At 58.1% G+C, this 25,624-nt stretch overlaps 12 protein-coding genes across 12 annotated transcripts; 5 read left to right on the top strand and 7 right to left on the bottom strand.

Annotated features, from left to right (window-relative positions):
- Positions 1-65: 65 nt before the first annotated feature.
- Positions 66-962, bottom strand: CcaverHIS019_0402790 (uncharacterized protein; the record flags this gene model as incomplete). Its single annotated transcript, XM_060600096.1, has 1 exon — positions 66-962. The coding sequence occupies one exon, from the start codon at positions 960-962 to the stop codon at positions 66-68; it is 897 nt and encodes a 298-aa protein (XP_060456724.1).
- A 1,492-nt stretch (positions 963-2,454) lies between these two features.
- CcaverHIS019_0402780 (uncharacterized protein) lies at positions 2,455-4,182 on the top strand (the record flags this gene model as incomplete). Its single annotated transcript, XM_060600095.1, has 4 exons — positions 2,455-2,695; positions 2,727-3,394; positions 3,431-3,739; positions 3,790-4,182. The coding sequence occupies 4 exons, from the start codon at positions 2,455-2,457 to the stop codon at positions 4,180-4,182; spliced, it is 1,611 nt and encodes a 536-aa protein (XP_060456723.1).
- Positions 4,183-4,785: 603 nt separating this feature from the next.
- On the top strand, positions 4,786-5,069 carry CcaverHIS019_0402770 (uncharacterized protein; the record flags this gene model as incomplete). Its single annotated transcript, XM_060600094.1, has 2 exons — positions 4,786-4,846; positions 4,879-5,069. The coding sequence occupies 2 exons, from the start codon at positions 4,786-4,788 to the stop codon at positions 5,067-5,069; spliced, it is 252 nt and encodes an 83-aa protein (XP_060456722.1).
- Positions 5,070-5,272: 203 nt separating this feature from the next.
- Positions 5,273-7,016, bottom strand: CcaverHIS019_0402760 (uncharacterized protein; the record flags this gene model as incomplete). Its single annotated transcript, XM_060600093.1, has 3 exons — positions 5,273-5,413; positions 5,455-5,754; positions 6,054-7,016. The coding sequence occupies 3 exons, from the start codon at positions 7,014-7,016 to the stop codon at positions 5,273-5,275; spliced, it is 1,404 nt and encodes a 467-aa protein (XP_060456721.1).
- Positions 7,017-7,139: 123 nt separating this feature from the next.
- CcaverHIS019_0402750 (uncharacterized protein) lies at positions 7,140-8,626 on the bottom strand (the record flags this gene model as incomplete). The annotated part of the gene is made up of 7 exons (XM_060600092.1): positions 7,140-7,204; positions 7,244-7,542; positions 7,579-7,672; positions 7,706-8,133; positions 8,174-8,381; positions 8,422-8,491; positions 8,525-8,626. 7 exons carry the CDS (start codon positions 8,624-8,626, stop codon positions 7,140-7,142), a joined length of 1,266 nt encoding a protein of 421 aa, XP_060456720.1.
- Positions 8,627-9,133: 507 nt separating this feature from the next.
- On the top strand, positions 9,134-11,036 carry CcaverHIS019_0402740 (uncharacterized protein; the record flags this gene model as incomplete). The annotated part of the gene is made up of 7 exons (XM_060600091.1): positions 9,134-9,285; positions 9,322-9,354; positions 9,393-9,970; positions 10,010-10,193; positions 10,226-10,513; positions 10,546-10,874; positions 10,906-11,036. 7 exons carry the CDS (start codon positions 9,134-9,136, stop codon positions 11,034-11,036), a joined length of 1,695 nt encoding a protein of 564 aa, XP_060456719.1.
- A 490-nt stretch (positions 11,037-11,526) lies between these two features.
- CcaverHIS019_0402730 (uncharacterized protein) lies at positions 11,527-11,937 on the bottom strand (the record flags this gene model as incomplete). The annotated part of the gene is made up of 2 exons (XM_060600090.1): positions 11,527-11,843; positions 11,880-11,937. The coding sequence occupies 2 exons, from the start codon at positions 11,935-11,937 to the stop codon at positions 11,527-11,529; spliced, it is 375 nt and encodes a 124-aa protein (XP_060456718.1).
- A 1,203-nt stretch (positions 11,938-13,140) lies between these two features.
- CcaverHIS019_0402720 (uncharacterized protein) lies at positions 13,141-15,203 on the bottom strand (the record flags this gene model as incomplete). The annotated part of the gene is made up of 5 exons (XM_060600088.1): positions 13,141-13,614; positions 13,650-13,994; positions 14,354-14,523; positions 14,800-15,061; positions 15,189-15,203. 5 exons carry the CDS (start codon positions 15,201-15,203, stop codon positions 13,141-13,143), a joined length of 1,266 nt encoding a protein of 421 aa, XP_060456717.1.
- Positions 15,204-16,753: 1,550 nt separating this feature from the next.
- On the bottom strand, positions 16,754-17,204 carry CcaverHIS019_0402710 (uncharacterized protein; the record flags this gene model as incomplete). The annotated part of the gene is made up of 2 exons (XM_060600087.1): positions 16,754-16,939; positions 17,091-17,204. The coding sequence occupies 2 exons, from the start codon at positions 17,202-17,204 to the stop codon at positions 16,754-16,756; spliced, it is 300 nt and encodes a 99-aa protein (XP_060456716.1).
- A 940-nt stretch (positions 17,205-18,144) lies between these two features.
- On the top strand, positions 18,145-19,644 carry CcaverHIS019_0402700 (uncharacterized protein; the record flags this gene model as incomplete). Its single annotated transcript, XM_060600086.1, has 2 exons — positions 18,145-18,618; positions 18,652-19,644. 2 exons carry the CDS (start codon positions 18,145-18,147, stop codon positions 19,642-19,644), a joined length of 1,467 nt encoding a protein of 488 aa, XP_060456715.1.
- Positions 19,645-20,348: 704 nt separating this feature from the next.
- CcaverHIS019_0402690 (uncharacterized protein) lies at positions 20,349-22,314 on the top strand (the record flags this gene model as incomplete). The annotated part of the gene is made up of 3 exons (XM_060600085.1): positions 20,349-20,539; positions 20,570-20,695; positions 20,781-22,314. 3 exons carry the CDS (start codon positions 20,349-20,351, stop codon positions 22,312-22,314), a joined length of 1,851 nt encoding a protein of 616 aa, XP_060456714.1.
- A 1,374-nt stretch (positions 22,315-23,688) lies between these two features.
- Positions 23,689-25,069, bottom strand: RPN10 (uncharacterized protein; the record flags this gene model as incomplete). Its single annotated transcript, XM_060600084.1, has 5 exons — positions 23,689-24,274; positions 24,452-24,778; positions 24,815-24,937; positions 24,980-25,003; positions 25,044-25,069. 5 exons carry the CDS (start codon positions 25,067-25,069, stop codon positions 23,689-23,691), a joined length of 1,086 nt encoding a protein of 361 aa, XP_060456713.1.
- Between the last annotated feature and the right edge of the window lie 555 nt (positions 25,070-25,624).

Genomic DNA, 25,624 nt, shown 5'->3' with positions numbered 1-25,624 from the left:
AAGAGTCGCGCTGGATAACGAGTCCATGCGTCTCGTAGTGACATGTGTCATGAACGGAGGCTCGGCTAGTCGGCACGCCACTCGTTTCCAAGCAATGTCATGGCCTCACGCGCCACGAGACCCGGCTCATCAATGTTGACGTTGTGTGAGCTCTTCTCGGCCAAAATGTAACGGCCCTTGACGATCTGTACGCGTCTGCGGTGTGCGGCGCAGAGTTCGTCTCGTCTCGCTTGTCCTATCTCATCGCCACCGGCTGAGATGAGTGTAAGTCTGGTTCCGGTGATATCTGCCTTCTCACACGTGCGCAAGTTGGTCGTGATATCCATGACCTCCCATGCCTGCGCGTGCGGCAGCGATGCAGCCAACGCTGCGGACATATATGGTTCCGGGAGTGGATCGAGGACTGCGCGTCCGATCCTAGGCATCAATCCGAGGTAATAAGCCGCGTAGATGAGGTATGAGCTGGCCCAGAAGAACCAGATGGTCGTGTAGGAATAGTAGAAACGGCACAGTTCGTCTGATGGGTCGACGAGGAGGAGGCCAGCGAGTTTTCTCTTAATGTCGGGAGGGAGTTGGGCGGTGGCAACGCGTAGGATCGGGCCGCCCCAACTATGTCCGACCAGGACGAGGCGGTCCATGTCGAGGGTGGAGAGGAGGTGGACGAGGTCGTTGGCCAGATCTTGGACGCGCCGAGTGTCGTTCGCCGGCGTCGAACCGCCATATCCCGCCCGGTCGTAGCCAACCACTCGCACAGGATGAGACACCAGCTCGTCGACCACTAAACCCCAGTATGCTGCGCCTGCGCCCATTCCCGACTCGAGGACGATCACGTCGCCCCCGCTCCCGGCAGTATAGGTCTGCAAGACCCGTCCGTCCGGAAGCGTCACGGGCTGTGTGTTTGTGAGGAACGATGCGCCGGGATGCGCCAGCGCCGGGATTGGGGTCGGTGCGCGGTCTGGCATTGTGGGCGACTGAGATGTAGGAAATTGAGGAGTGACAACAAGACAACAAGCTGGTTGGCCGGCTAAAGCGAGTCCGATCACGTGCGGTTTTGATAAGGGAGTCTATTCAACTGCATCGTTCCTCGAGTCACATTTCCGTCATCGAGTCATCCAACCACGTTTTGTGTACACGTCGGCCTATTTAACTTTCCGGCACCGGGGCGGAATCGGTGTTCAAGATGCTGGGCTGGCGTTGGCCTACTTGTGCAGGTCAACAAGTACGTCAGAAGTACTGAGCGCGGCTTTAGGCCGCCTCTCGAGGCACAAAGACAAAGACAGTGGATGAGGCTGACGAGCAACAATGTGGGGCCTAGTTGTATCATCAACACATCACTTGCATTGTATCACCGACCCAAAACAAGTGATACAGTCCTGTTCCATAGACATGACATGAAGGCTGCACCGACCGCGAGGCGCGCCCACGCTCGTGGACAGCGTTGTTCGCGACCCTGCCAAGATTGATGACAGCATGCGCGTTGGCGACGTCGGGGAACCACGCGAGGTGGCGCCGTGGAGCAAGTTGGTTCCACCGGAGATGACATCAGCACGTCCGTGCCTCGTGTCACTGCCGATAACTGAGCTCTCGAAAGAAAAAAACGCCAGTCCTCAGTCCTCCCCGCATCTGATGTGGGGGAGATCGGCCGGGGTTCGAGTGGGACCCCCGGGAGCGAGTTCTCCCTATCGCGAACAGCGTGAGCAGAGTAGACATTCCGCGACGGGTTCAACCCTCTCCGCCCATTACCGCCATGAGCAGATCTGTCAACTCGAGGATTGGCCACCTGTGCGACTGTCAGGACCCGCCTCTCCCCGAGATTCAAAGCCATGCCAAGCTCGGACGCCCGCATTCCAAGCTTGCAACAACAAGTCCGACAAACCCACTGGATTCGGGCTGGACCGGTATGTTGTGGGCTCAGATGGGCCCATGTGACAGCACGTGATGTCCGTTGTCGCCCGAGGCCATGAATAGCTCCAGATCCAGCTCTGAGACACCGATTGGATTGGGGGTCATGCCTCGCCAGCTATTCATTGCTCCACAGTGCCTGTACGGAGGGGCCGAAGTAAGATGTGACAAACGCCAGTCTCATACTCAACCCGTGGAGCTGATGCGATACATCGGCCTGACAATCGGTATCCAGACATTGGTCCAAGCGAACCCCTGACATGCGTTGCTAACAATAGCTCAGTATGAGACCGAGGACGTCATTATCGGTGTCCCCAATGCGGGCGGATTGGGGGGTTGGCTGCGAAGCTCGTGTGGGGGACAAGGAGCGGTAGTCGACGGTTCTGGGGTCAGTTGCGGGGCAAAACAAGGTCGCGCTGATATGAGACGCCGAGATGGAGAGTGCGAGTCATAGAGTTCCTCACGCCGAAGCATATAAGGTCTGGCAGTGTGTCCCGACTAGTCACAAACTCTTACGGATTCACCATGGCTTCTACTGAAGTATCTCATACCATGGACGGTAGGCCCAGCACCGACCACCCCGACTCGAAATCGTTACATGACAACCATGACGAGGAGCGTGTCCACGGGTACAGCATCCGTGCCCAGCTCGAGGGCTGGCACGCCAACCGCGGGTCCAAGTCTATTGCCCGTGCAATGATTCCTCCCTGGTGTCCCGAGAAGGACCAGCCGACCGAGCTCAACCCCTTCAAGTTCCTGCGCCAGCTCACCTGGCTCAACTGGGCCATGTTCTGTATGTTTCCGCCGAGATATTGCTGACCCAGTTTGCGGATGGTGGGCCTGGACGTGTGACGGGTTCGATTACTTTGCTGTGTCGGTCACGTTGACCGAGATGGGTAAAGAGTTTGGCAAGACGGACGCGCAGATGAGTTTCGCCATTACGCTCACTCTTCTTTTCCGTTCGCTTGGCGCTTTGATCTTTGGTGTCCTTGCCGACCGCTTCGGACGCAAGTGGACACTCGTGGCCAACATGCTCATCATCGCCGTGTTCCAACTCGGCTCGGGCTTTGTGACGAATTATCAACAATTCCTCGGAGTTCGCGCCATCTTCGGTATTGCCATGGGCGGAGTTTGGGGCCAGGCAGCCGCCACATCTCTCGAAAACGTCCCCGCCGCCTCTCGTGGTTTCTTCTCTGGCGTCGTCCAACAGGGTTATACAATCGGATACCTTTTAGCCGCGGTCATCAACATGACTGTTGGATCCTACAGCCGGCCGGGGTGGCGTTCTCTCTACTTTATCGGCGCGGGCTTCTCGGTCGCCTCGGCTCTTTTCAGGATGTGTCTTCCCGAGTCGGCCCAATTCATTCGCGCACGTCAACAGCAACAAGACTCAGGAGTCCAGCTCAGTGGCCGTGACGCCGCCCGCCACTTCTTCCGTGAAGTCGGTCACATGCTGCGCTCCAACTGGATCCGTTGCATTTGGGCTATCTGCGTAAGTCTCATCGTGGGTGGTCCAGCTGACAAACAGATCATGACTGGAATGAACTTTTTCTCGCACGGTTCCCAGGATCTCTACCCCACCTACCTCACCAAGACTAAGGGCCTCAGCAAACATAATGAGAGTGTGGCAGTTATCATCTCAAACTGTGGCGCTATTGTTGGCGGCTTATTTGGCGGATACATCTCGCAGATCATCGGCCGTCGCTGGACAATCATCGGCCTGTGTCTCTGGACAGCCTGTTGGATCCCCCTCTGGATCATTCCCAAGAGCTTTGGTGGTCTCGCTGCCGGCGGTTTCTTCGTCCAGTCCGGCGTCCAGGGCGCTTGGGGTGTCATTGTGAGTCTCTCCACTGTCTGAGTCTCTCCACTATCTCAGCTAACAAAAAGCCCATCTACCTGTCGGAAGTATCGCCGCCGGCCTTCCGTGCATCCTTCGCTGGTCTCGCTTACCAGCTCGGTAACATGGCGTCTTCGGCGGCAGCCCAGATCGAGGCGGATGCCGGCCAGACCCTCCGCACCGTCATCAACGGCCAGAACCTCCCGGACTACGCTACCATCTTTGGGATCCTCCTCGGCGTCATTATTGGTTGGCTCATCATCTGGACCTTCCTCGGTCCAGACGCTGACGGAGCCCTGTTCGAGGAGGCCAAGGTCGCGACCCAGGCTGGCGCTGGTGACACCGTTGCGGGCGAGAGCACACTCCGCCGTCCGAGTGTTGCCGCCCGCGAGTTCAACGACAAGTCTACGCGGGAGCACGTTGAGCGCACGGAGATTGTCTAGCTATAGGTGTTGAATTGTCTAGCTATAGGTGTTGAATTAGTATATCGATCGTGATGGACTTGTTTGCAGATCAGCGTCGTTGCGGGTTCTCCCTCCCTCAGACCAAGATTCCTTTTAAAAAGCAGATATGCCAGCCGCCGCTGCTCACCCCCGTCGCCTTCGGCACTCGGCACTGGAGCATGCGTGTGCGAGCACAAAATCATGGACAAGGCCCAAAAAGCGTCGAAGAACACAGGGCGTGTAGCTCAGTTGGTAGAGCGTGTCATTAGCATTGTACAATCACATCTCTTGACAAGGTCTTTGGTTCGATTCCTAACTCGTCCAGTTCTTCTCTCTTTTGGCCGATTCCTAACCCGTCCAGTTCTCTCTTTTGGCCAATTCCTGCCGTTTGGAAGCTGGGAAGCTGAATGCAGATGAAAGGCGGAACCGACCGACTCGGCCCGGTAGAGCAGTAGAAGGTTCCGCGCGCGTCATCGATAACGCACTAGCGTCATGTCATGTGCCTGATAACCGAGGTCTCGCCCTCCAACAATAGCACTCTCATATATACAGGAGGCGTGTCGCGAGTGTGAGAACACTCTCCACTGCCCACCCTCTCTTGCAATGGGCAACTTCCTGCACCCCGACCAGGGCGGCGCTGCCGACTTCAACTGCAACGCCGAAGGTCGGTCCAGCTGCAGTCTGTGCTGACCACAGCCGGCGCGATCAAGACCTGCCTCCAGGCCCAAACGGACCAGGCAAAGTGCACCGTCGCCATCAAGGACCTGTACCAGTGCTGCGCGGCCATGTGGCTCACTCACGCGCGTACCGGCGAGCGTCCGCAGGACGTCAAGGACTCTTATTGCCCGCTGCCGCCAGAGCTGCAGGCTTTGCTCCGAAAGCAGTGATGAATGTATCTGCGTCTGGCTGCTTGTGTACCACTCACCCCGCTTGCGTATCAGTCTGCTCCCGACTTTGCTCTAATCTACAGTGCGTGTCTAGTCTATCTCGAGCGCGCCGTTTCTTGCGTCGAAATGGATGGTGATTGTGTTGCTCTCGAGACTCAAGTCGATCCCTGGTCCGTTCCCGCTCTGTACATTCCGTGAGGTCTTTAGGCCGTGTCTAGGGTCATCGAGGCGACACGATACCGCCGATTGACGACTTGCGCGGCACCAACCTCCGCGGCGTGCTCCTTGGGCGAGATGAAGCGAACGTACTCGCGCCAATGCGGCTCGATCGCATCGGGAGACGCCTGGTCATGGTAACCCAGTCCTGGGCCGACGGTGGGCCCACTGCAGTGCGGTCAAGAGCGGTGAAGAACTCGTCGTCTGAGGCTGCGGGATGAAGACCGAGGGAAATGCGGCACTCCTGCGCGCCGCCAACGACTGTGACTTGCGGGGCAAGGTGGACCCCGTTAGTTTCCCAGGTGAACGGAATCGACAGAATTTGATGCAAGATCGGTGGGGGGAGCGTGTCGACAGGCGCCAAGGTGTCGTCCGAGTGAACGAGGTGGATGACCACGACTTCCAGGGGAGAGAAATACAGGGGATAGCCGGTAATTGGGCCTACTTCGAGCCCGAGGTTAATTATCGCCTGGCGACGTTGTCCACACCATTTTCTGCCGGCCTGGCGACGTAGCAGCAGGCGCCAAGGCGATAATTAAGACGGTCAGAATCGGGGATGTTGATCCAGGAATAATCAAAGACGATGCACTCGCGCACTCGTGTTCGCAAGCTGTTTCTGAACGCCGATGGCTATGTAATTCGGTGGTCCGAGGAAGCGGAGCGTGGGCCTATTCGTCGAAATGAACACAAACCTTGTCAAGGAAGGTATATTACTCCTTCCCCCATAGGGTCGATCTGCGTCTCAAGCGCGACCTGTTCCGCACCCACCTGCATGACATACTCCTCTGGCGTGAGAAAATGGAGGTGTTTCCTGCGAAGCGCTGCCATGACCTCTGCCGTTCCGTGGTGGCTGTCATCGCGTGCACCCCCGTCTGGAGCGACATACCACACGCTGTCGGCGAACACGTCGACGGCGGTCTCGAACTCGTCGGCCCCAGTGGAGGCTGGGAGGCCGAGGAGAGCGCGTAATTCGGCGCCACCACCCACGACAGTGAGGGTACGCGTCGACTCGGTCTGGCGGGCGGTGCAGAAGAGCGCCGGCTCAAAGAGCTGTGCGAGGAGGTGATCCTCCACCCCTTGGCTTGGGCGGGGTGTGTCGAGGAGGAGGTGGAGGACGCGGTTCGACTCGCGGATGTGTCGCCTTAGCACGTCCGAGGGTGGAGGCACACCGCGCGCTACTAGCACAGTGTAGGCTAGGCGGGAGGGGGTGAGTGGGAGGAACGGGGTGTCCGCGAGTGAAATCACGGGCCGATGGTCGAGGTACAGGCCGTCACAGAGGCGCACGAGACACTCGTATGCGCGCCAGTCACGATCGAAACCATGCAGAACCCTAACCGTCGCATCAGGGGAGAGGCATATGCCGGGCGCGGCAGCTAATAGCGCCTGCTGCGCGGCGGGCGGGGCACCGACAAAGCCCTCAAGTAGGCCGTCCAGCACACGCGCCTCACTGACGAGGTGGGCGACGTGCCTACGGGTTCGGGCTCGGCGGTTGTCCCGAGCCTTAGCGCCTGTGCCGTACCTCAGCCACTTGAGTGTTACGGGTGCGCGGGCGGCGCGGATGGAGATGTACCCCGCCTCGGAATTGGGAAAGGCGAACTGGATGTGCGCGAAGAGGCGCGCGTCAGCACGATTATGCAGGTCGCGTGAGACGCCACGGAGTATAACGAGCGATGCGGGCGGCGCATAGGATAGGATGCTTTCCAGGATGTGAGGGAAGGCCGCGATGTCCATGATAGATGAGTGAGTGGGAGATACCGAGATTGTGTGGTGGAGGGATCGGGTATTGCCGGTAGGTGCGGAATGACAACTTTGTCACACTTGCATCCTATTCTATCTATTCCTCCTCCTAACTGACTAGTTCGGCCGAGGACGCAGCTTGAGCGCCTCGTTAGCAAACTCGGCAAGATAGTAGTCGGCGTCTGTCGTCAGCTCGATGAAGCCGCCCCAGCTGGACTCACACACCAGTCCGTGGTCCATCATCGTGCGGGCCGAGAAGCGGTTCCCGTTTATTGTCGAGTGCTGGAGAATGGTCTCCCATTCTCCAGTTCCCCAGTTGACCTTACCGTCGGTGAGGGACGCAGCAGCGGTCTTGCACTCGCGCAGCGTGTCGCGTACCAGTTTGAAGGCGCGCGCGAGGTACTGCTCTGCGGCCGTGGGGTCTGCCGACCTTAGAAGGCGGAAGAGTATGAGCATGCCGGCTGCAGCAATCGTCGCTGCAGACGAGTCATACGGGCACGGCTTGGGTGCGTCAAAGTCCCTGCTGTTTAAGCTTAGATCACAGGACACAGCTTACCACCACGGTACGCCAGACTCGGGGAGAAGATCGAGGAACTTGTCCGTGAGCAAACGGGACGTGTCGAGAAAGTCCTTGCGTCCTGTCCGCAGAGCTGAGATTAGTTACAATCTAACCGACAGCCCACCGCACTGAGCAAAGCCGTAGATGCCCCATGCCTGCCCGCGGGACCAGCACGACTCGTCCTCGTACCCCTGACAGGTGTAGCCCTTGTGAGCGCTGCCATCGGTGAAGTCGACGACGTGGTACGTCGTCCCGTCCGGCCGCACATGTGCGGCCTGCATCATTTCCGCCTGGCGCGTTGCTATAGCAGCATATTTCGGGTCACCCGTGAGTTCGGTGGCCAGGTACATGAGGTCAAGGTTCATCATGTTGTCGATAATCACGAGGTAGTGCTCATCCTGGTTGTCCAGGCGCCAGACATCGGGCTCGCCGACGCGCACCATCTTGTCCCAGGAGCGGATACAGCCGATCTTATCAGAATAGCGGTCCACAAGCGAGTCAGCTGCATCGATGAGGACCGCCGATTCATCGCTCTTGGTCAGGTCCATGTCCCTGGTCGTCAGCTCAATGAGGGAAAAGCCAGCTTGCTCACCGTCCAAAACTGAGTTGGAACCGGAACCCCTGGTCGTGGTTGATCGCTGGGTTCGCCTTGTGACGAAAACTCTCTTGATACCTACGGGCGAGGTGCGCAATGTCATCCTCGGAATAGGAGCTGTCAACTGAAGCTGGAAGGAGGCGGCGGCGTTCCAGCATGAGCCACAGTAGGCCGGGGAAGAAGCCCTGCGTCCAAGCTGTCTCGACTGATATCAGATACCTCGAGAAGAATGAGATCTGACATACCCTTTGAGCAGTGGTACGCGCCACCCTCCCCAGGAATGGTGTACTCGGGAATACGGGTGATGGGTGTTCCCTGCTGTCAACTTGTCAAGTACGAGCTGCTCACATCAGGCGGGTTGTACTTGTTGGCGACCTCGACGACCTTGATGCTGTCGCTCACCGCGTATAGCTCGGGGAAGGAGGTGGGGAGGCTCTGGAGAGTGTCCATTGTGCTTGTTGTTGCTCTTGGTGCATCGTCAGTGCAGTATTTATAGTCTACCGCTGGGAGGAAGTGAGCAGATGTAACCACGGCAGATGGGGTTAGTGTGCAAGGCAATAAGGATGTAGACGGATGTTGCGGTCGGGCCGGACCGACATTGGCCAGCTACCCAGGGCAGCCGGCAGCCGGAGCTACGAGCTACCGTCGTCTCACGAGACTATCCGACCGTCTTGGGGAACCCTCACGGTGTTGAGTAAGCGGAGAATGGTGGACAGCTCAATGCTAGATTACAAGTGAAGATAAATGAAATGCAATGAGCACTAGAGCCGCGCATTCTGAATGGGCTGCTGGGTGATCGTTGACACGCTCACGTGATGTTGGCCCCACCGTTGAGTCAGGGTTATAGTGGGCTCCAGAGATGGACTCCGGGCAACATCCCCCATAAATCCCCCTCTCTTAATGTCTAATCTTTCCATCAAACATCCAACAACAACAGCAACAGTGTATACAAATCAAATGAGCGAGGCAAGGGAAACAGTCGCGGTTGTAGATCACGAGCTCCCCCGCAAGCGCTCCTCTAAAGCATGCGAGGCCTGCCGCGCGCGCAGAATCAAATGTGTCGGCCCACCGCCGTGCACACCCTGCCGTACCGCCGGTATCGGGAGCAGGTAAGCTTCCCAGACTTGGTCAAACCTAACGAGCAGCTGTACCGTTCGGCTCAAGGCGCGTCCAAAACGGTACGTTGACTAGAAAGGCACGACATCACTGACCCCAGCGCGCCGAGCGCCAAGCTCTTCCTCCGCCATCAGAACCACGACGCTGTGGATCCACCACGCGAGTTGCATGATCCCCTTTCCAGCGCGTCGTACGCCGAACCAATCTTCCTCGACAAGCGTAATCCGCTCGACGAGCTCGAGGCCGCACTTGCCGGATGGTGCCGCAACAAGGGGTTGCCCTTCTCCCAGCTCGTGTTCAAGGTGGACACCCGTTTGGCTGGCATCCCTTCCACTCCATTGCCTCCACAGCCCCTGCTCACCAAGTATGAGGATGTACTCATGGAGCAGCTGCTTCACGAGCAAGGGGGCGACTTTGATTCGCGCGAACCGCCGAGCGACCGTACCCTCCTGCGATCGTTGTATGGTCGGTACCGGGCAATGCCTAACAGCCTTACCGACGACCAGACGGCGCTTGTGTATGCTGCGCTATGTACGAGCCGCTTTGCGCAGATCCGCGTCGCCATCAGCGAGGGCGAGAACCTCACGCTGACGGACGAGAGCCGCGAGGATATTACGTACTACCACAAGGCGTACAACGCGTTGGCGAGCTGGAATCGGCCCAGTCTGGTGGCTTTATGTGAATAGCTTGCATCATACCTCTGTGAGCTGACTCCAGGGGCGATCTTCTACCTCATCCCGTTCTCGATCGGCATGGGCGGGCCTGCCGAGACGAAGGATCTGCTGCAGCAGATGGCGTGGCAGGTCAAAGAGCTGGGTCTGCATCGCCGTGAGACCGCGAGCCTGTACCAGCCACATGACCAAGTCGGCGCGCTCTTCTCTGCTTTCTTCTACACCGAGATGTGAGCCCGCCTGCGACCTTGCTGACCACCAGGTTCCGAAGTTCTCTTATGGACCTGCGGCCCGCCATCCCGTTCACTGAGATCGACGTGGACCCGACACCTCCAGCGACAATGTTCCCCGAATGTCTCGCGCGCTCGTCGTTCTTCACCGCCAAGCTCCTGGCTGATTACGGGGACCCTCACGTGGACACGAGCAACCTCGCGTACATCACCGCAACCGAGGCTGCGTGGATGCCGTATGTCCGCGAGATGCGGCACGTATCGTACCTCGAGGCGGGTCAGCGAGCCAAGCTCGCATGGGCCCAGTTCCGGTACAACTGGTGGGTGTGGCTGCGATTTAGGCTGACAGCAGGCTCCGCATCCTCCTCTACCTTCCACATATCGGACGCGAGGGTCTCGCCCCGCAGGCGTGGGCCACGATAACACGCGCCGTTGAGCAGATCATGTACAGCTACTCGGACCTGATCAGCGTCAACCAGCTCAACCCGTCCTGGCCGCAAGTGCAGCGCCTGGTAGTGTGCGGGCAGCTCCTCATCCTGGCTCACGACGCGGGTGAGCTGCACCGCCGCGAAGCACAGACGCTCTTCCAGCTCCTGCACGACCTGCTGCTCAAGCACCAGGACACATGGCCGATCTGTGCCGAGCTCATCATCGGGTTCAAAGCTGTCGCATGCGTGTTTGGTGAGTCTTCCTTGGAGCTGGTTAACAGCAGATCTCAACGTTGGACCCGAGCGCTCTGTACCGTTCCTCCCCGTCGACGGCGCTGTTGTCGACCCGCAGGTCGACGGATGGCCATACGCCTTCGGCTTTGACTTTGACCTCTCGACGTTCGCCTTTACTTAGTTGCCTAGTTGTACTGGGATCGTAAGGATGATATACTGTATAATTCGGGACGGATGGGGACATGAGAAGCCACGGCAAACAAGGATGTTGGCTGGAAGTAGCCGGGCCCGGGAGGGAACATCCGGCCGGCCCCACTTGCTCCACATGCTCTCTGCAAGTACGTTATATTCACACAGTCATGACGTTTCAGGACTGGGAAGCGCGAGGGGCGCCACGTGATGAATGAGTCCTTGTTCGGCGTGGCGTCGCGATGCCGAGAACTAATGAGCCCCAGAAAGCGCATGACGAAGCGCATGACGCGCCAGGAACCTACCGAACGACTGAATGTTGCCAATGTGCCATCACAAGCTCGTATAGTGTAGGTGGTTATCACAGTTCGTTGTGGAGAGTCCTCATCTGAGCTAACCGCTGTTCGACTCAGCGTGCGAGCAAGTCTACCCAGGCGTCTCTTTTGGCCGCTCTCATTCATGCCCCACGCTAATCCATATGCCTACTTGCATGTATGCACCTCGTAATCGACCGTCTTATTCCCCTGCGTAGGGATCTTGGGCTTGAAGTCGATGTACACAAGCTCGCCCTTCTCCGGTGTCCACTTTCCATCCGTGTCGCGGTAAAATACAATCTCGCCACTGCCGGCATCACGTACTTCGGCGGTAGTGTGGCTTACCGCGCCGTCTGTCGACCACTTGATTTCGTAACACTTGCTTTTCTGCACGAGGAAGGGTTTTGTGCACCGCACATTCCCATCGTCGTCGAGACACGTCTCGACAGCATAGTCCATCACTGAGCCGTGGGCGATACGGTCGCCTGACGTCAGGAACGTGCGGGGGAGGGAGGACTCACCGAGCAACGCGTTGGAAAGCGCCAGTGAGGCGAGGATCTTCTGGATGGGGATGTACATCTTGGTCTGGTGGCTAGGGTTGGTTTGGTTTGTTGGCTTGGTTTGTGGACCCAGTATATATATCCCGACGGCGACAAGGCGACCATGTCGTCATGTCTGACGTAGCGGGATCAGCTCGGACTTGCCTTGCGGCGCGGTGCTGTCGCGCTCGACCAAAGTATGATATCACACGAGTGGAGCGATGGGACGGTTAGAAGAGGAGAGGAGCGGAGCGGAGGCGACACGGAGGGAGGCGATGGAATGATGTGACGTCACATTAGTGGTCTGGACGTAAGGTGTTCCGCTGGGATCCCGCTGGACAGCGGATGCAAGTCACGACTGCTTTCAGATGCGTTTGTGATGAGTCTGAGTGAGGCGGATGGGGTCAGTTGCAGGCAGAGACTGGAAGTCGGTGCCAAGTGCCATGAAGCTCGTGCTCAAAAAATTGAACTGACCACTGACAGGATCGAACTGCCGACCTTTGCATTACTAATTGCGATACCGAAGTACTCGATATTAGTACAATGCTCTAACCAGCTGAGCTAAGCGGCCTGGACGTCTGTTTACGTAAACATCTGAATATGAGTCTCTTCAGTATTCCCTGAGAGTGAGGGTTCGGGTCTTCGTCATGCATCGACAAAAAGAAGGCAGCCGATAGCGCTTTCAAAGCACGACAGTACACTCAAGTAAGGTTACCATCAGCTAGACTGGTAGGGGCTGGAGCTGGTTTGAGGCGCCTCAGTGATCCAACTCGCGAAGCAGGATATATCTCCTCCGAGTGCACGACTGCGTCAAGCGCACAGTCAGATATACCGAGATCAGCGAGTACCACGAATGACAACAGTGCCACTTGGGATGCGAGGGCATGACCATCCGCCCGGTCCGCCCCGATATCGGGTGTGGCGCGGAACGCGTCTTGGTTTCTCGGGTGGCAGAAACGTCGCGATCGGTACACAGTGCGGCAACTAAAACTCTTCCGAGCCGAATCACGACTTGCCATGCCAAGCCAAGCCATTCCTTGCTGCCACCCGACTTTGCAACGGTAGCCGTGTCACTTCTGCATGTCTAAAACTTCAACTGTAAATTGTGTACAACATGCCCTACCCCGCATTCCCACGCACTCCCTATGTAGCCCTGGTATACCCTGGTATCGTTGCGAACTATCTCGGATCTGGAATCTAGTCTGCTCTCTGCTCTCTGCTCTCTGTTTTCTGCTGCGTAGTCTCACCACACGCGTCCCCTTCCCTTACGCCCGCCCGAGCCTGGCGAGAAGAACCTGCGCAGACCCAGGAGCACCGGCTCGTCGATACTGTCGTCGGCCACCTCGACGGCCAGACAGCCGGCCGCACATACCTCGACGGGCATGAGGCGCAGTCCACGCCCGATGAACGGCATTTCGAGCCGCTTGGCAGATACCTGGCCTGTGTCACGGCGGGTGCGCCACACAAACACTTCTGAACGTGTACGCGCCACACCGTGGTTCATGCCCTGCGCATCGTGCAGGCTCAGCTGGGCAACAGGCGGGATGTCAAGCGACGACACGCTCCACGCCGTACTGTTCCCGCTCCGGCTGGCCAGCACAACCCAAGCAGTGGGCGTCGGTGTACCTGCCGCCGAGTCGGAGGCGGTGCGGTAGATCGCAAAGCTGTGGTCGGCAGCTGTGAGCTCGACTTGCGTTGGGTGCAACACGCGCGCAACCTGTTGTCAGATATATTAGGCAAGGGGAGACTTACAGAGTGCCAGTGCCATTCATGGCGGTTCTGCCGGGTTGCGAGCCAGATTTCTCCGTTGTCACGCATCGCAACGACAAAGCAACGGCCACACACAAGCTTGAGGGTGCGGTCGTCGGCGGGGTCAGCCTTGCCCTGGGTCGGGTACCATTCAATCCAATTCGTGCGCTCGGGGCGTGGCATACTGCGTTGCGGTAGGCGCGGTAGGATAGACACAGGCTCGTTCGCGTCGTGGATACGCCACGCAACAATGCGCCCCGTTGCGGTCACAGCTGCCCGCGATTTCGTGCCCACGACATGCACGACGTTTGCAAGGAGCCGGTCCGTGTGTTGTGCCCAGTGCTCGCCCTGTGTGTCAGCCCAGACCTTGGACACATCGCCATCCCCGTGAAACCTTTTCGCCATCCCCGCGAAACCTTTTCAGCCATGCCAGCCACCCCCGCTGGTGCCCTCGCTATGCACAGACCACGCAGGGGCGGGGTGCAGTTGGGGGCCTCAGCGGGGCACAGATCTGGGGCCCTGGGGCCCACGCCCACGCCGCGTTCCATGCACAACAATGCACGACGTGCAAAACAATGCAGTCGGCACGAAGCATTTGGCTTCGCATGGGGCACGCAGGGTCGAGCGCGACGTGCCAAGAGACTGGATTTCGATCAACAGATCTGACCCGGCAAGATAGCCGAATGTCAACAAGAAACTGTGCTCACCTCAGCCAAGCCTCGTTCCCACACACGACCATGTTTGTCGAGAGCAATGTCGTGCCATCGTCGCGCAGCATCGATTTCAGAAGGTAGGCGGTGAAGAGAGATAGGGAGCTGGAGGGCAATTTGCTGGTTGAAGCGTTTTCGGGACGCTTTCTGTCCATAGGGGTCGTCGCCTGAGAGGGTCAGTACATGCATTCATGGTTGAGGCAGTGAGGGACAGAGTGCGGAAAAGAGGCGCCAACCCGAATCTCTAGAGTCCAAGGAACTCTGATGATTGAGCCGGGTGCATGAGCCCCATCTGGCCCTCTGCTGAGCCCCCTGGGGGTGGCCAAGTGGAACAGCCTGAATCTCTTGGCACTTTACTTTCAGCCGGTGCGTCTGGTGTTGAAACCCGCACAACTGTCCAAAGCCACGCATTGGGCCCACACGGTCCAAGCAATTCAACTCACCCCAGCTCGCCATTTCCCTATCCGATGTTGACGAATTGTATCGGAAGCGCATGCCAGAAAGGCTCGGTGATGGTGCCATATCGAGGATGTCTGTGGCACTGACTTGGTTGACCCGCCCTGCATTGGCAAACTTGGTCGTCACGTCCTCGACCTGTGCCATGCCATCGTGCCAATTTGCTCCCCAGAACAGGAGACGCACGCGAGCTTCATAGCTCGGTGGCTGTTCGAACAACAGTGACTCGGCGGGAGTAGGTGGTGGGCTCTGCTCAATCAGTTGTTGTTCATAGCCGGTGGACGGAATTCGGTTCCAAGGCGGAAGCGGGCCTGGATCTCGAAATTCATTCCACCCATGCCGCAGCAGTGGGGGAGAGTGAAAGTGGGCAACTTACCAGGAGCGCGTGCATGTGAGTGCATGTGCACCGCAGCGCATCGCTGTCAGTGAGGTCGAGAAAGTCGTCAATGCGTGCCAGGACTGCATCGGGAAGGGCGAGGAGTGGCGAGTAGGGAGGAGGGGAAGAGGAGTTTGGGAGGACGAAGAAGGCTTCAGTCATCCGGGCGTGTGGTAATGTTGAAAGGGGCGAGCGAATGTGGAAGAGATCTGGTCTGTGTTGATTTAATGGTGATCGAGCTGGGATCGAGCTGGGATCGTACAGGACGTTGATGAGAAAGTGGTCGTGAGAGGTCGTGCGATCAACTGACAAGCAAAGTATATGAGTCAAAGACGCAAAGGGCTCAAGAATATCCGCCACCAAGTGCAGCACGGCATGAGGGATACACGATCGGTGCGCAGGGGTATCACAAGGGTCAGGCAACAGGCGCCAGGGCATGCATGGGCTTGCATGTATCGGCAAGAGAGCCAAAGCCGGGGCGCATCAACTCGAGGCAGGAGGTTAGGTTGGGACAGAGCCGGGTGAGAGGAGAGGAAGAACTGGCGATGGCTCGTAACGCCTGAGAGCCTGTACATACACGGCACGAGGAATGGGTCTGTGGTTGTGTGGTTGGGGTAAACGGGGCAACGCGAGTCTCGAATCTCACATTAGAGCTCTGGCCTTGGCATGGACCCGCCGGCAGTTGACAACATTGCCCACTTGTCATTGGACATTGCATTCCGACGCTTCGGTGCCGGTCTTCTCCGCAGGTCAGGACTTGTCTTGGTGAGATCCGGGAGTTGGCGATACTGGCGGGGCGTGGGCTCCGGTCGCCATTGAGTATCAATGCGGTGACCATTTCCCCCAGGGCCAAGGTGCGGGGTACAGGTGACAACCTCGTCGCGTCTTGTGAATATCCGCTAATTGGAGTTTTGGAGTTTTATTCAATGACTGAAAAACATAGGGCGATCAAGGTTAACTAGGTCCCAACTCTTCTAATTCCGGAACGGATTGGAACATGGGACCTAGAATACCCCGTCATTTCTCCTCTCTCTGTCCTCTTGGCATGCAAAAAGGTATACGTGTTCATTGGAGCTTCCATCTTAAGCATCGTCTAGAACATGGAACATGGTTCCTGGAGGTCGCGACCTGGTCGTGGCATTTGTACACATGTCCAGACATTGACGTTATGTCGCAACGTCGTCCAAGTTGAGTGTTGGCCTGACACCGACGTTCTTTTCGATCGGGACTATTCATCCTGACGCATCCGTGTCAATGAGATCATGAGATCATGAGATCATGAGATACGATACGATCCGATACATTGGCAACACCTCCGTGTCCTTTGTCCTTGCCAACTCGTTCTATTTGCTTGCCAACTCCGCCCCGGTTTCGGCGTCTAATCTACGCGCGGTACTCCGTGCCGGCGACGCCCTCAAGCATCCTTGTTCAGCGGGGCAACGAGCTTTTAGTAGTGCCGCCCATCCTGGAGAGTGTCAACCGCGATCCGGAGGATCTTGGTTCCGCAACGCCGGCCCGCTGCGCTGAGTTCCTCCCCACCCAATAGGCCCAACACAGTCCACGACCTAATCGCCTAGCATTGTACACATCGAATCGATGGTGTTCGAGAACCCTGTCGCCCGGACAACAAGATCGTACTCGCGCTCCAGGCCTCGAGTCAGGATCGCCTTGGCGACGTCGAAGTACTCAATCGCACCTAGCTCCACCTTGTCTACGCCATCGATGATGCGCTCCGAGTAGAATCCGCCGTTCTAGAAGTATTCCAGCCTCTGGGTGCCACTCCACCTTGTTACGCCATCGATGATGCGCTCCAAGTAGAACCCGCAGTGCTAGAAGTATTCCAGGCTCTGGGTGCCACTCCACCTTGCCAGGTCAGTAAGACACGCGCCTCCATCACGAGACCATGGCGTGGTCGAGGTCGGTGGCAAGGTCGCGGCCAAGTTCCTCCTCAGAGCCGTCGGGCGTCGCATGCGCTGTTGTCCACGTCATGCCAGGCCCGTTCTTGTGCTCGTACATTCCGATGATGCGTGAGATCGAGTGAGCTAGACCCAGGACGTACGTCGAGAGCTGCGGATCGTCATGTCGACCCCGTGGCGCGTAACGTGGCATTCCTTGTCGAATCCAGACGACGAGCGAGAACCTACTTTCAGGTCAGCTTCCCGACCGATGGTCGAGGTTCTCCATAGGAGATGGAGGTATTGACTCGACAGACTTTGTGCTTGGACAAGGGGTACCGCGTCAAACCAGGGTTATCACCGAGTCTGCCAGGCGGTGAAGCTGGAGGTCGACGAGCTTGTGGCCAGACATGGGCTGCGGTGCACGCCTCACTTTTAGACAAAGTGGTGAGCATTTAAGTAACGGACATGATCAGTGGGCTGCCGCAAGGTATGAGTGCTGTCACTGAAACCGAGAACATTCATGGCCATTGTACGTGACTGGCAGTTGACCTCCGTCGCCAACCACCCATCACCCATCGCCCATCACCGACTGGCCCAGACGATGCCCGGACTCTGACGCCGCGTACCTCCTAATTGTTCGTAACTTTGTCTCTCTGCATCACTCATTACCACTTTCCATCGCGAGACGACCTCCGGTGAGAGCATGTTGCCACGTGGCACTCTAGCCTCAGGGGTTGGATCGTATAGTGGTTAGTACACAAGATTCTGATTCTTGTAGCCTGGGTTCGATTCCCAGTCCGACCTTGGAGATATCTGACATATCTTCCGCCATCGTTTATTTTGCTCCCCCGACCAACTGCAGCAGGTGGCATTGAAGACGCGCATAACACCCTCGACAGCTCGGTCCAGCCCCTCAATTCCTCCTCCGCGCATGGCCAACAACCGGCCCTACCTCGGTGTTTCCCGAGTGGATACCGAGCGGATAACCGGTCGGCGATACCCGAGCACGCTCATCACCCAAAAGCAGCCCACCCATTCTCTCATCCTCACAACTCATCATGGCCCCGCGCGAGGCGTTCTACGCGCCGTTCAACGGCCCATCGGACGTCCCCTCGCCATTAACGTCGCCTCACTGGCTCCCCCTCGCTCCGCATCCTGGCAACCCCGCTCCGCCGGCCCCACTCCGCCCACCACACCCCCCACCTCCAGAGGGATGGACGCGGACCTTCCACGCCGTGCCGGCCGCCTACCCGCGGCAACTGAAGGAAGCGACTGGGACGTATGGCCGCTCGTCGCATCCGTTCCGTGAGAGTGGTCCTGAACCCAAGACGAGCGCAGAGCGTAAGGCCCGATCGGAGAAGGAGGGATTCAAGGCCGCTGAGGCGCGATGGGGCGGCCACGAGTGGAGCATGGACGAGGCGCTGGCAGCTTCGCCCAAGGGTCTCTTCGTGGCTGTGGAGCGGTGGCGCCGCGATAAATTACGTGGCGGACACACCGTCGTGTGCTCACATGCGAACGGGATGCAGAAGGAGGTGAGATTGAATATTAAAGAGAATTAACAATAGCACTGGCAGCCCGTGTTGCGCCGAATCATCGCTTCGGAAGGAGGCGAGCCGGATTACGCCTTTGGCACGGATAAACCCCTCCCCGCCACGCCTGTGCTGCTGGACGATATCTGGATGTTCGATGATGCCAACCACGGCGCCAGCGTCGACTTGAATGCTGGGCTACTGGGTCCCGGCCAGATCTGGGACGACACGGCGCGCGACCTCGTCAACTTTATCGTACATGTCCTCCCCGCTGCTAGGGAGGACGAGAAGATGGCCAGTGCCTGCTTCCCCTGGCATTTACCGTGGCAGTTGCCGTGGCGGCCTGATGGCGACGCTCCAGCGATCAAGGTCATTGGTTTCGGGGCGAGCTTTGGTGGTCTGGCACAGGCACGAGCAGCGGCATTCATCCCGGACCGATACGAGGGATTGTTCCTCGCAGACCCCATGCTCCCTCCCCGCACGAGGACGTGGGAAAACGTACTGGAAGAACCAGAAACCATGCTCCTGCGCGTACGGCAAGCCGTCAAACGGCGCGACACATGGTCATCCCGCGAAGAGGCGCGGACCAGTATGCTCAAGAGCCCATTCTACGCCGCCTTCCATCCCGAGCAGTTTGACCTTGTCGTCTCGCACGGCCTCGTCAAGGCCCCGAATGGCGTTACATTGGCTACGCCGGCATGGTGCGAGGCTGCCGTGTTCTGTGAGGGAGTCTGTCACGCGCGTGGATGGGACCGCTTACCGGGACTCAATGTGCCGATTGCGTTTTTCATGGCGAGAGAGAACGACCGCACCATGGGCGACGAGCTCACTCGCGAACTGGTGTGGCGCCCGCCGCTCGCTAGGAATGAACGTAGCCTCAGCGCGGGCCACTTGCTCGTGCAGGAGGACCCGGATGGGACTGCCGAGGCGGCCAAGCGCTTCCTCGCGACCCTGGACAGTGGGCGGTGGGGAAATAGCCTTGAGGAGATTCGCGCCAGCTACGATGAAGAGACCAAGGCTAGGCTGTAGCGTAGGATGTATCATGGTTCCATGGTTCCGCATGGTGGTGAGATGTTCAGGGTTGGGGTACCGTAACCAGTGGTCGCGACGTTGCGTCTGGAAAGGCAGACGCGTCTACCTTTCCAGACGCGTCAGGACATTGAAGAATGAACTCGTGCCGCACTGTAGCTTTACAAAGGTTTGCGTTCTGGGTCTGCATGCATCAGTTCACGCTCACCGTGGATCCAATGCAACCACGGATCCCGCCAACCACAGATGCCGAGATAGCGCCACACTACGGGGGTCTCTAGCGTCGTGGCGCATACCGTCCACACTGTTTTGTGTTCGCGCTTGATGCGATTCTCACTGACCTTGCACCATACTCACGCTCACCTGGTTAGCGCACTTACCCCACAACATCGATGGGACAGGCCCACACCCACGGCCGTCGCCAAGCAACCTAACCTTGATCCAGCTCATCTGATTATTCCATTTCGCACTGACATCATGCCACCCCAGAAAGCGGCGGCCCGTGACTTTCCTCCGAGGTGACAGGCGCCGCCACCGGTACGAGGGTGTGTCTGTGCGTGTGTGTCCACCGAGACTCCCATTCTTTTGTACATCCACCCTCACAGTGTTCCGAGGTACGCGGGTGGTGGGAAGCCTGCTGGAGCCTGCCCACCTCATGCGAGTACTTGAACACACTCGCGGGATTGTCTTTTCCCACACACAAAATGCTCCTCACCCTCGCTCTCGCTGTGGGAATTGGACTGGTTCACGCCCAGTCACTGCAGGCTGCACTGCAGGGCGTCACGACGGATGGCGTACTCGCCCACCGCCAGACGTTTGACTTTGTTGTCGTTGGCGGCGGATTAGCCGGTCTGACCGTCGCCAACCGCCTCAGCGAGCTCAACGCCACGGTCATGTGAGTTTCCATTGAGATGCTCTGACGCAGCGTTATCGAGGCAGGAAAGGACGATCGAAAGGACGAGCGCGTGTACGATATCTACAAGTATGGTGCTGCATTTGGGTCCGACCTCGACTGGCACTGGCCGACGGCCGACGGTAAGGCTATCATGGGGTGAGTCGATTCTCGTCCTCAAACCTTGGTTGGCAGAAGAACAATGGACGAGGAGGCTATCTCATTTCGCTGTTGCTGACATCAGCGGCAAGACTCTTGGCGGCTCGACCTCGATCAACGGGGCGACATGGACGCGGGCGGGAAAGGAAGCATACGACGCTCTCCCGCGTTTCATGGGCGGCATCCAGGGTGAGGGCCGCTGGGCGTGGTCCAGAATGAGCGACTTTATGAAGAAGAGCGAGACGTTCCGCGCTCCCGAGGAATGGCAAGCTCAGCTCGGGGCGGGCTACAACGCCTCCTACCACGGTTCCGAGGGGCCCGTGCAAGCGCGCTACACCGCGGGCATGTACCGCGGTGCTCACCAAGCCGCCTTCACACAGGTGATCTCTGCGGATGGCGTGCAGAACATTAGCGACAGCGCTGGTGGCGTGGCGGCCGGCGTGGGATGGAGCGCAAGCAGTCTCGATGGAGACAATAGGCGTTCGTCGAGTGCCACGGCATACTGGACGCCGATTGAGGGACGGACTAACATTGCCATTCTGGTTGGATACATGGCCACCAAGATCGAGACCGAGGGCAGTAGTACCATTCGCGCAAAGGGTGTGAGTTACTCGGGTCCGGGCGGTAATGGGACCGTCTATGCTCGCGAGGAAGTCATCCTCGCTGCTGGCGCCATCATGTCTCCCCACCTCTTGCAGATCTCGGGTATCGGACCCGCATCCGACCTCCAGGCGGCCGGCATCGCCTCCGTCCTCGACCTCCCCGGTGTCGGGCGGAATCTCCAGGAACAAACGATGAACACGATCGCATGGCCCCGCGCCGAGGGATACAACGTCAGTGGCGCCGGACCAAGCAACATGATCGCGTATCCCAATGCGACGGCGCTGTTCGGCAACTCCTCCACTGTGTTCCAGGAAGGTATGACTGCCAACCTCTCTGCATTCGCCGAGGCCGCCTTCAAGAATGGCGGCGCAGTCACCGCCGAGGGCGCCCTCAGCACCCTCCAGATCCAGGCGGATGTGATCAAGCGCGGTGCAGCTGTCGTCGAGCTTTTCCTCGACGGAGGATGGCCCAACGGTGGCCTCGGCATCAACATGTGGACCCTTCTGCCTTTTTCGCGCGGCCGTGTCGTATCGTCCGCAGGCGCCGTTTTGCCCCGCATCGAGCCCAACTTCTTCTCCGCCTCGGCCGATATACAGATGCAGGCTGCTGGAGTGCGTCTGGCCCGCCGCGCGTTTGGCACGCAACCCCTCCGCGCACTGGTCAGAAACGAGACCATGCCTGGCCCAGAGGTCAGTGACGCCGATGAAGCCCTTATCCCCTGGATCGAGTACAACTTTGGCACGGTGAGCCACCCGCTCGGCACATGTGCTATGATGCGCCGCGAGTGGGGCGGAGTCGTCGACGCAAACCTCACCGTATATGGGACTAGCAACCTGCGTGTTGTTGACGCTTCCGTGCTTCCCATGCAGGTCAGCGCGCATCTCTCGGCGACGCTTTATGGCGTTGCGGAGAACGCCGCCGATATCATCAAGGAGGCGTACGAGGCGCGCCGCAGCGGACTGGGACATAGCTTGGTGAGCCGCGCCTGCCGCAGCGCGCGCATGTTATTCTGGTGAGGAGAGAGTGGTAATCCGAGTAACAAAATCGGTTAATTAGTACATGATCTTACGGTTGGAATGAAGATTGAAGTAATTCAAGTGGCAATCCAGTTCAAGTCAGTCAAGGGGTTTCAGTGAGCTTGGTTGTGGTGGACCGGGATCTACTGGCGAATAGACATGACTTGTGACCCTCCAAGTGTTACATCGTCCTGTTCTACCAGATGGGCTTGTTTGCCGTCATCCTGTAGAGCTCCCAGATGCGCCAGTCTTGAGGCTACGCGCTCCCTCTCCTTTTGAACGGCGCGCCAAGGCAAACAGACGAATGCCAGTACACGTCGGGAAAGACGACAGACGTCGCAGTGTACGAGGACAAGTCCCCACTAGCCACCGCGGCCGTGACCGTCGCCCTCACTTCCTAGGTGACCGTCACGCATTGAAAAGTCTCAACAAATTCAAGTGCGAGCGGCTCGGCCTTGTTTACAGGCCTAAGGCCCAGCGCATTCACCCTTCGCTCGTGGAGGTTAGGTAGTACCAAGGATTGATGTTGCCCGGGATGAAGGGTGAACGGTAGTCGATCATCATCCCGTTCTTGTTGGTGCCACGGACTGGGCTGCCACTGTCCAGGGGGACCACGCAATCGGGCCACGTGTGGTCATGGGGACCTTGTGGCCGATAGAGTCACCGGTAGTGGGGGCCATCGGGGCAGGGCCAGGATGCTCATCGCGCGGGAGGAGTTGGCTCCCTGCCGTCAGCGACCGCGATGAGAGGCTCTCACTGGGATCTGTGCCACTCGGAGGAACCAGGACGGTAGGTAAGCGCGTTCCGGTCGACATGGTGGTTGGACGAATGTGGATGTGGGAGAGTGTTGGGGGGCTGTTGGTTGCGCGGTTATATGTGTCGCGAAAGGTGTGAGGATCCATTCATCTGGGGGAGAAGCTAGCCCCAAGGTGGCACCGCCCGGTCGGGGCATCAAGGTCCTAATGTGCTCGGTTGCGGTGTGGACAGGGCGCTGGACAGATCCCAGCCAAAGAAATTGCAATTGGCTGGGGACCCCAATACATCTCGCCAATGGCGCCAGGACAGGTTCGAGTTGGACATGGTGCGAGGAAGCATCTGATCTGTAAATGTGAGCCCATGAATGAGAGCCCATCACAGATCAGTGTCGAACGTGGATACCACGTTGAATGGGCAAGACCAGTAGCATCAGTTACCATTCGAATGAGTTGTGGAGTTGCGCTTGGGTAGTTCAGTAGATCAGTGGTAACGATCATTAGCTTCCCCTTCCTGCGTCAAGCGCTCCCTGCAGAGGCCTGCCTTTAGGCATCTCGCCAGTCAGTATTGATGCAATGTGACATCTGACCTCTTACACATCTATCCCAGTGGCTGCAGAGCCTAGCTCGACGGCTTGTCCTTGCCGTCCTTGTTCTCCTCTAAGCTCATCGCGATCGCGCGGGCAATCGCAGCCTCCTCGTCCTCGTCATCCTCGTCGTAGTCCATGGTGATGTCGGCCTCGGGGTCCTCGCCGCGGGAGAGCGCCATGGCGCGCGCGAGCATGGCCTCGTCGTCCTCGTCATCGTCCATATACTCGTCATCGTGATCGTCCCCAGGCGCCTCCGCAATTGTCTTGTCGTTGGCGTTGGACAAGGGAGCAGTCATCGCCTCGTCCAGCCCGCTCTGCTTCCCCTGCTCGGGGTTGGTCGGCTCATGTGGCTCCTCGGCGATAGCGGCGACCTCTGATGCTGTGTTGGTGGTGGCGGCACGATCGCGCTCAGCACGCTCCTGCGCCTCCTGCATCGACAAGCGGATCGCCATGGCGAGCTCGGGGTCGTTCGTCTCAAAGTCGTCCATGCCCATCATGCCTTCTTCGCCATCGCCACCACCGCCACCCGTCCCTGCGCGCTCGGGGTCGAAAAGGATCGGCGACTGCATGATAACGTCGGAGAGAAGGTGTGGTCCTGGTGGAACGGAAACAAGATGGCTGCGGTCAGACAGGAACAAGAGCCGCAAGGCTACTCGACGTAGGATGGAGCCCACTGAGATGCTTCGCGCACACCCAGCAGTCAGAGTCGCAGACAATGATGCTTGAGGCACCACCATCCCCAACTTGACTCCCAAAGCACCAACCGTCCTTGCACCACATTCACGCCAGACTCACGACTCGCCGCCTCCTGCAGCCTCGACCAACGCGTTCAGCTTGTCGTCGTTGCCCATCCCCTCGTCGCCAAACGTCACAATGTCAATGAGAACGTTGTTCTTGCGCAGACGCTTGCCAAGCTTGACGAGCTCGTCCTTTGAGTCGTCAAGGGGCGAGCCGACGAACACGACGACGCGCTGGCGCTGGTTCTTGTTCTCACGGTGCTTGAGCGCAAGCTGCGCAACCTGGATCGCGGTGGTCATGTCCGATACACCTCCAATGTTGGCTTTGTTGAGGGCCGAGAGGAGCTTGCCGATGTCGTTGGTTGGCGTGACGAGAAGGCAAGGTCTGCTATCAGCTGCCAGTTGAGCAATCAAAGCTCACGACTTGCCGGCCATTGTCATGAGACCGACAGCCGACTCGGGGTTAGAGTCGGTCTTGGCAGAGAAGACGGCCGAGACGGCCTGCGCCTGGGCCTGGAAGCGGGTTGGCGTGTAGTCGCCATTCCTGTTGTCAGTGATGATGGTGGTGAATTAGCGGAATGCGCACCTCATGTACTCGGAGTTGTCGAGCCTGGACGTTAGATGGTTGAGGGACAGAAGACGTTACTCACACAAGCATGCACGACTCGAGCGGCATGATGATTTGAGTTGGTTGGTTGATTGGGTGTTGTACAAAGGCGTTGTTGTTGCAACCAAGCTGTGAGATGTTAATGTTATCAATTGGATTAAACGGTAGTCCTAGTGAGAGTCATCGACGACGCGTGTACAGAGTAAGGGGTCAACTCCCACGTGGTTGTGGCGTCATCACAAGATCAAGATCCAGAGTGATTGTGCCACAAAGACAACGCCGAGATAATACCGATTTCTAATCTCTCGGGCACTTGAAATGGTGAGAGGTAATGTGTTTTAGCGGGTTTGATTACGACTGGCTAATATCATTCCAATATGATTGTTAAAGAGTAGCCCCAAGCCCAAAAAGCTAAAGCCCACAAAATAAATGTAGTAAACGTGGCCGTGACAAAGTAATATACCCTGAATAGTAAAGTCAAAGCGTTACTTGGCCTACCAAAAGCTGGGGCCAAATAGGTAGAACCGGTAGAATGGAGGGGTAAGAATGAGCATGAGAGGACCAGGTCATCCAGGGTACAACACTCTAGTTGACACGCACCGCACATCCCCCTCCTCCCCCCCT

Source organism: Cutaneotrichosporon cavernicola (assembly GCF_030864355.1).
Source record: "Cutaneotrichosporon cavernicola HIS019 DNA, chromosome: 4".
NCBI lineage: Eukaryota > Fungi > Basidiomycota > Tremellomycetes > Trichosporonales > Trichosporonaceae > Cutaneotrichosporon > Cutaneotrichosporon cavernicola.
This window is presented reverse-complemented; position numbering and strand designations above follow the sequence as displayed.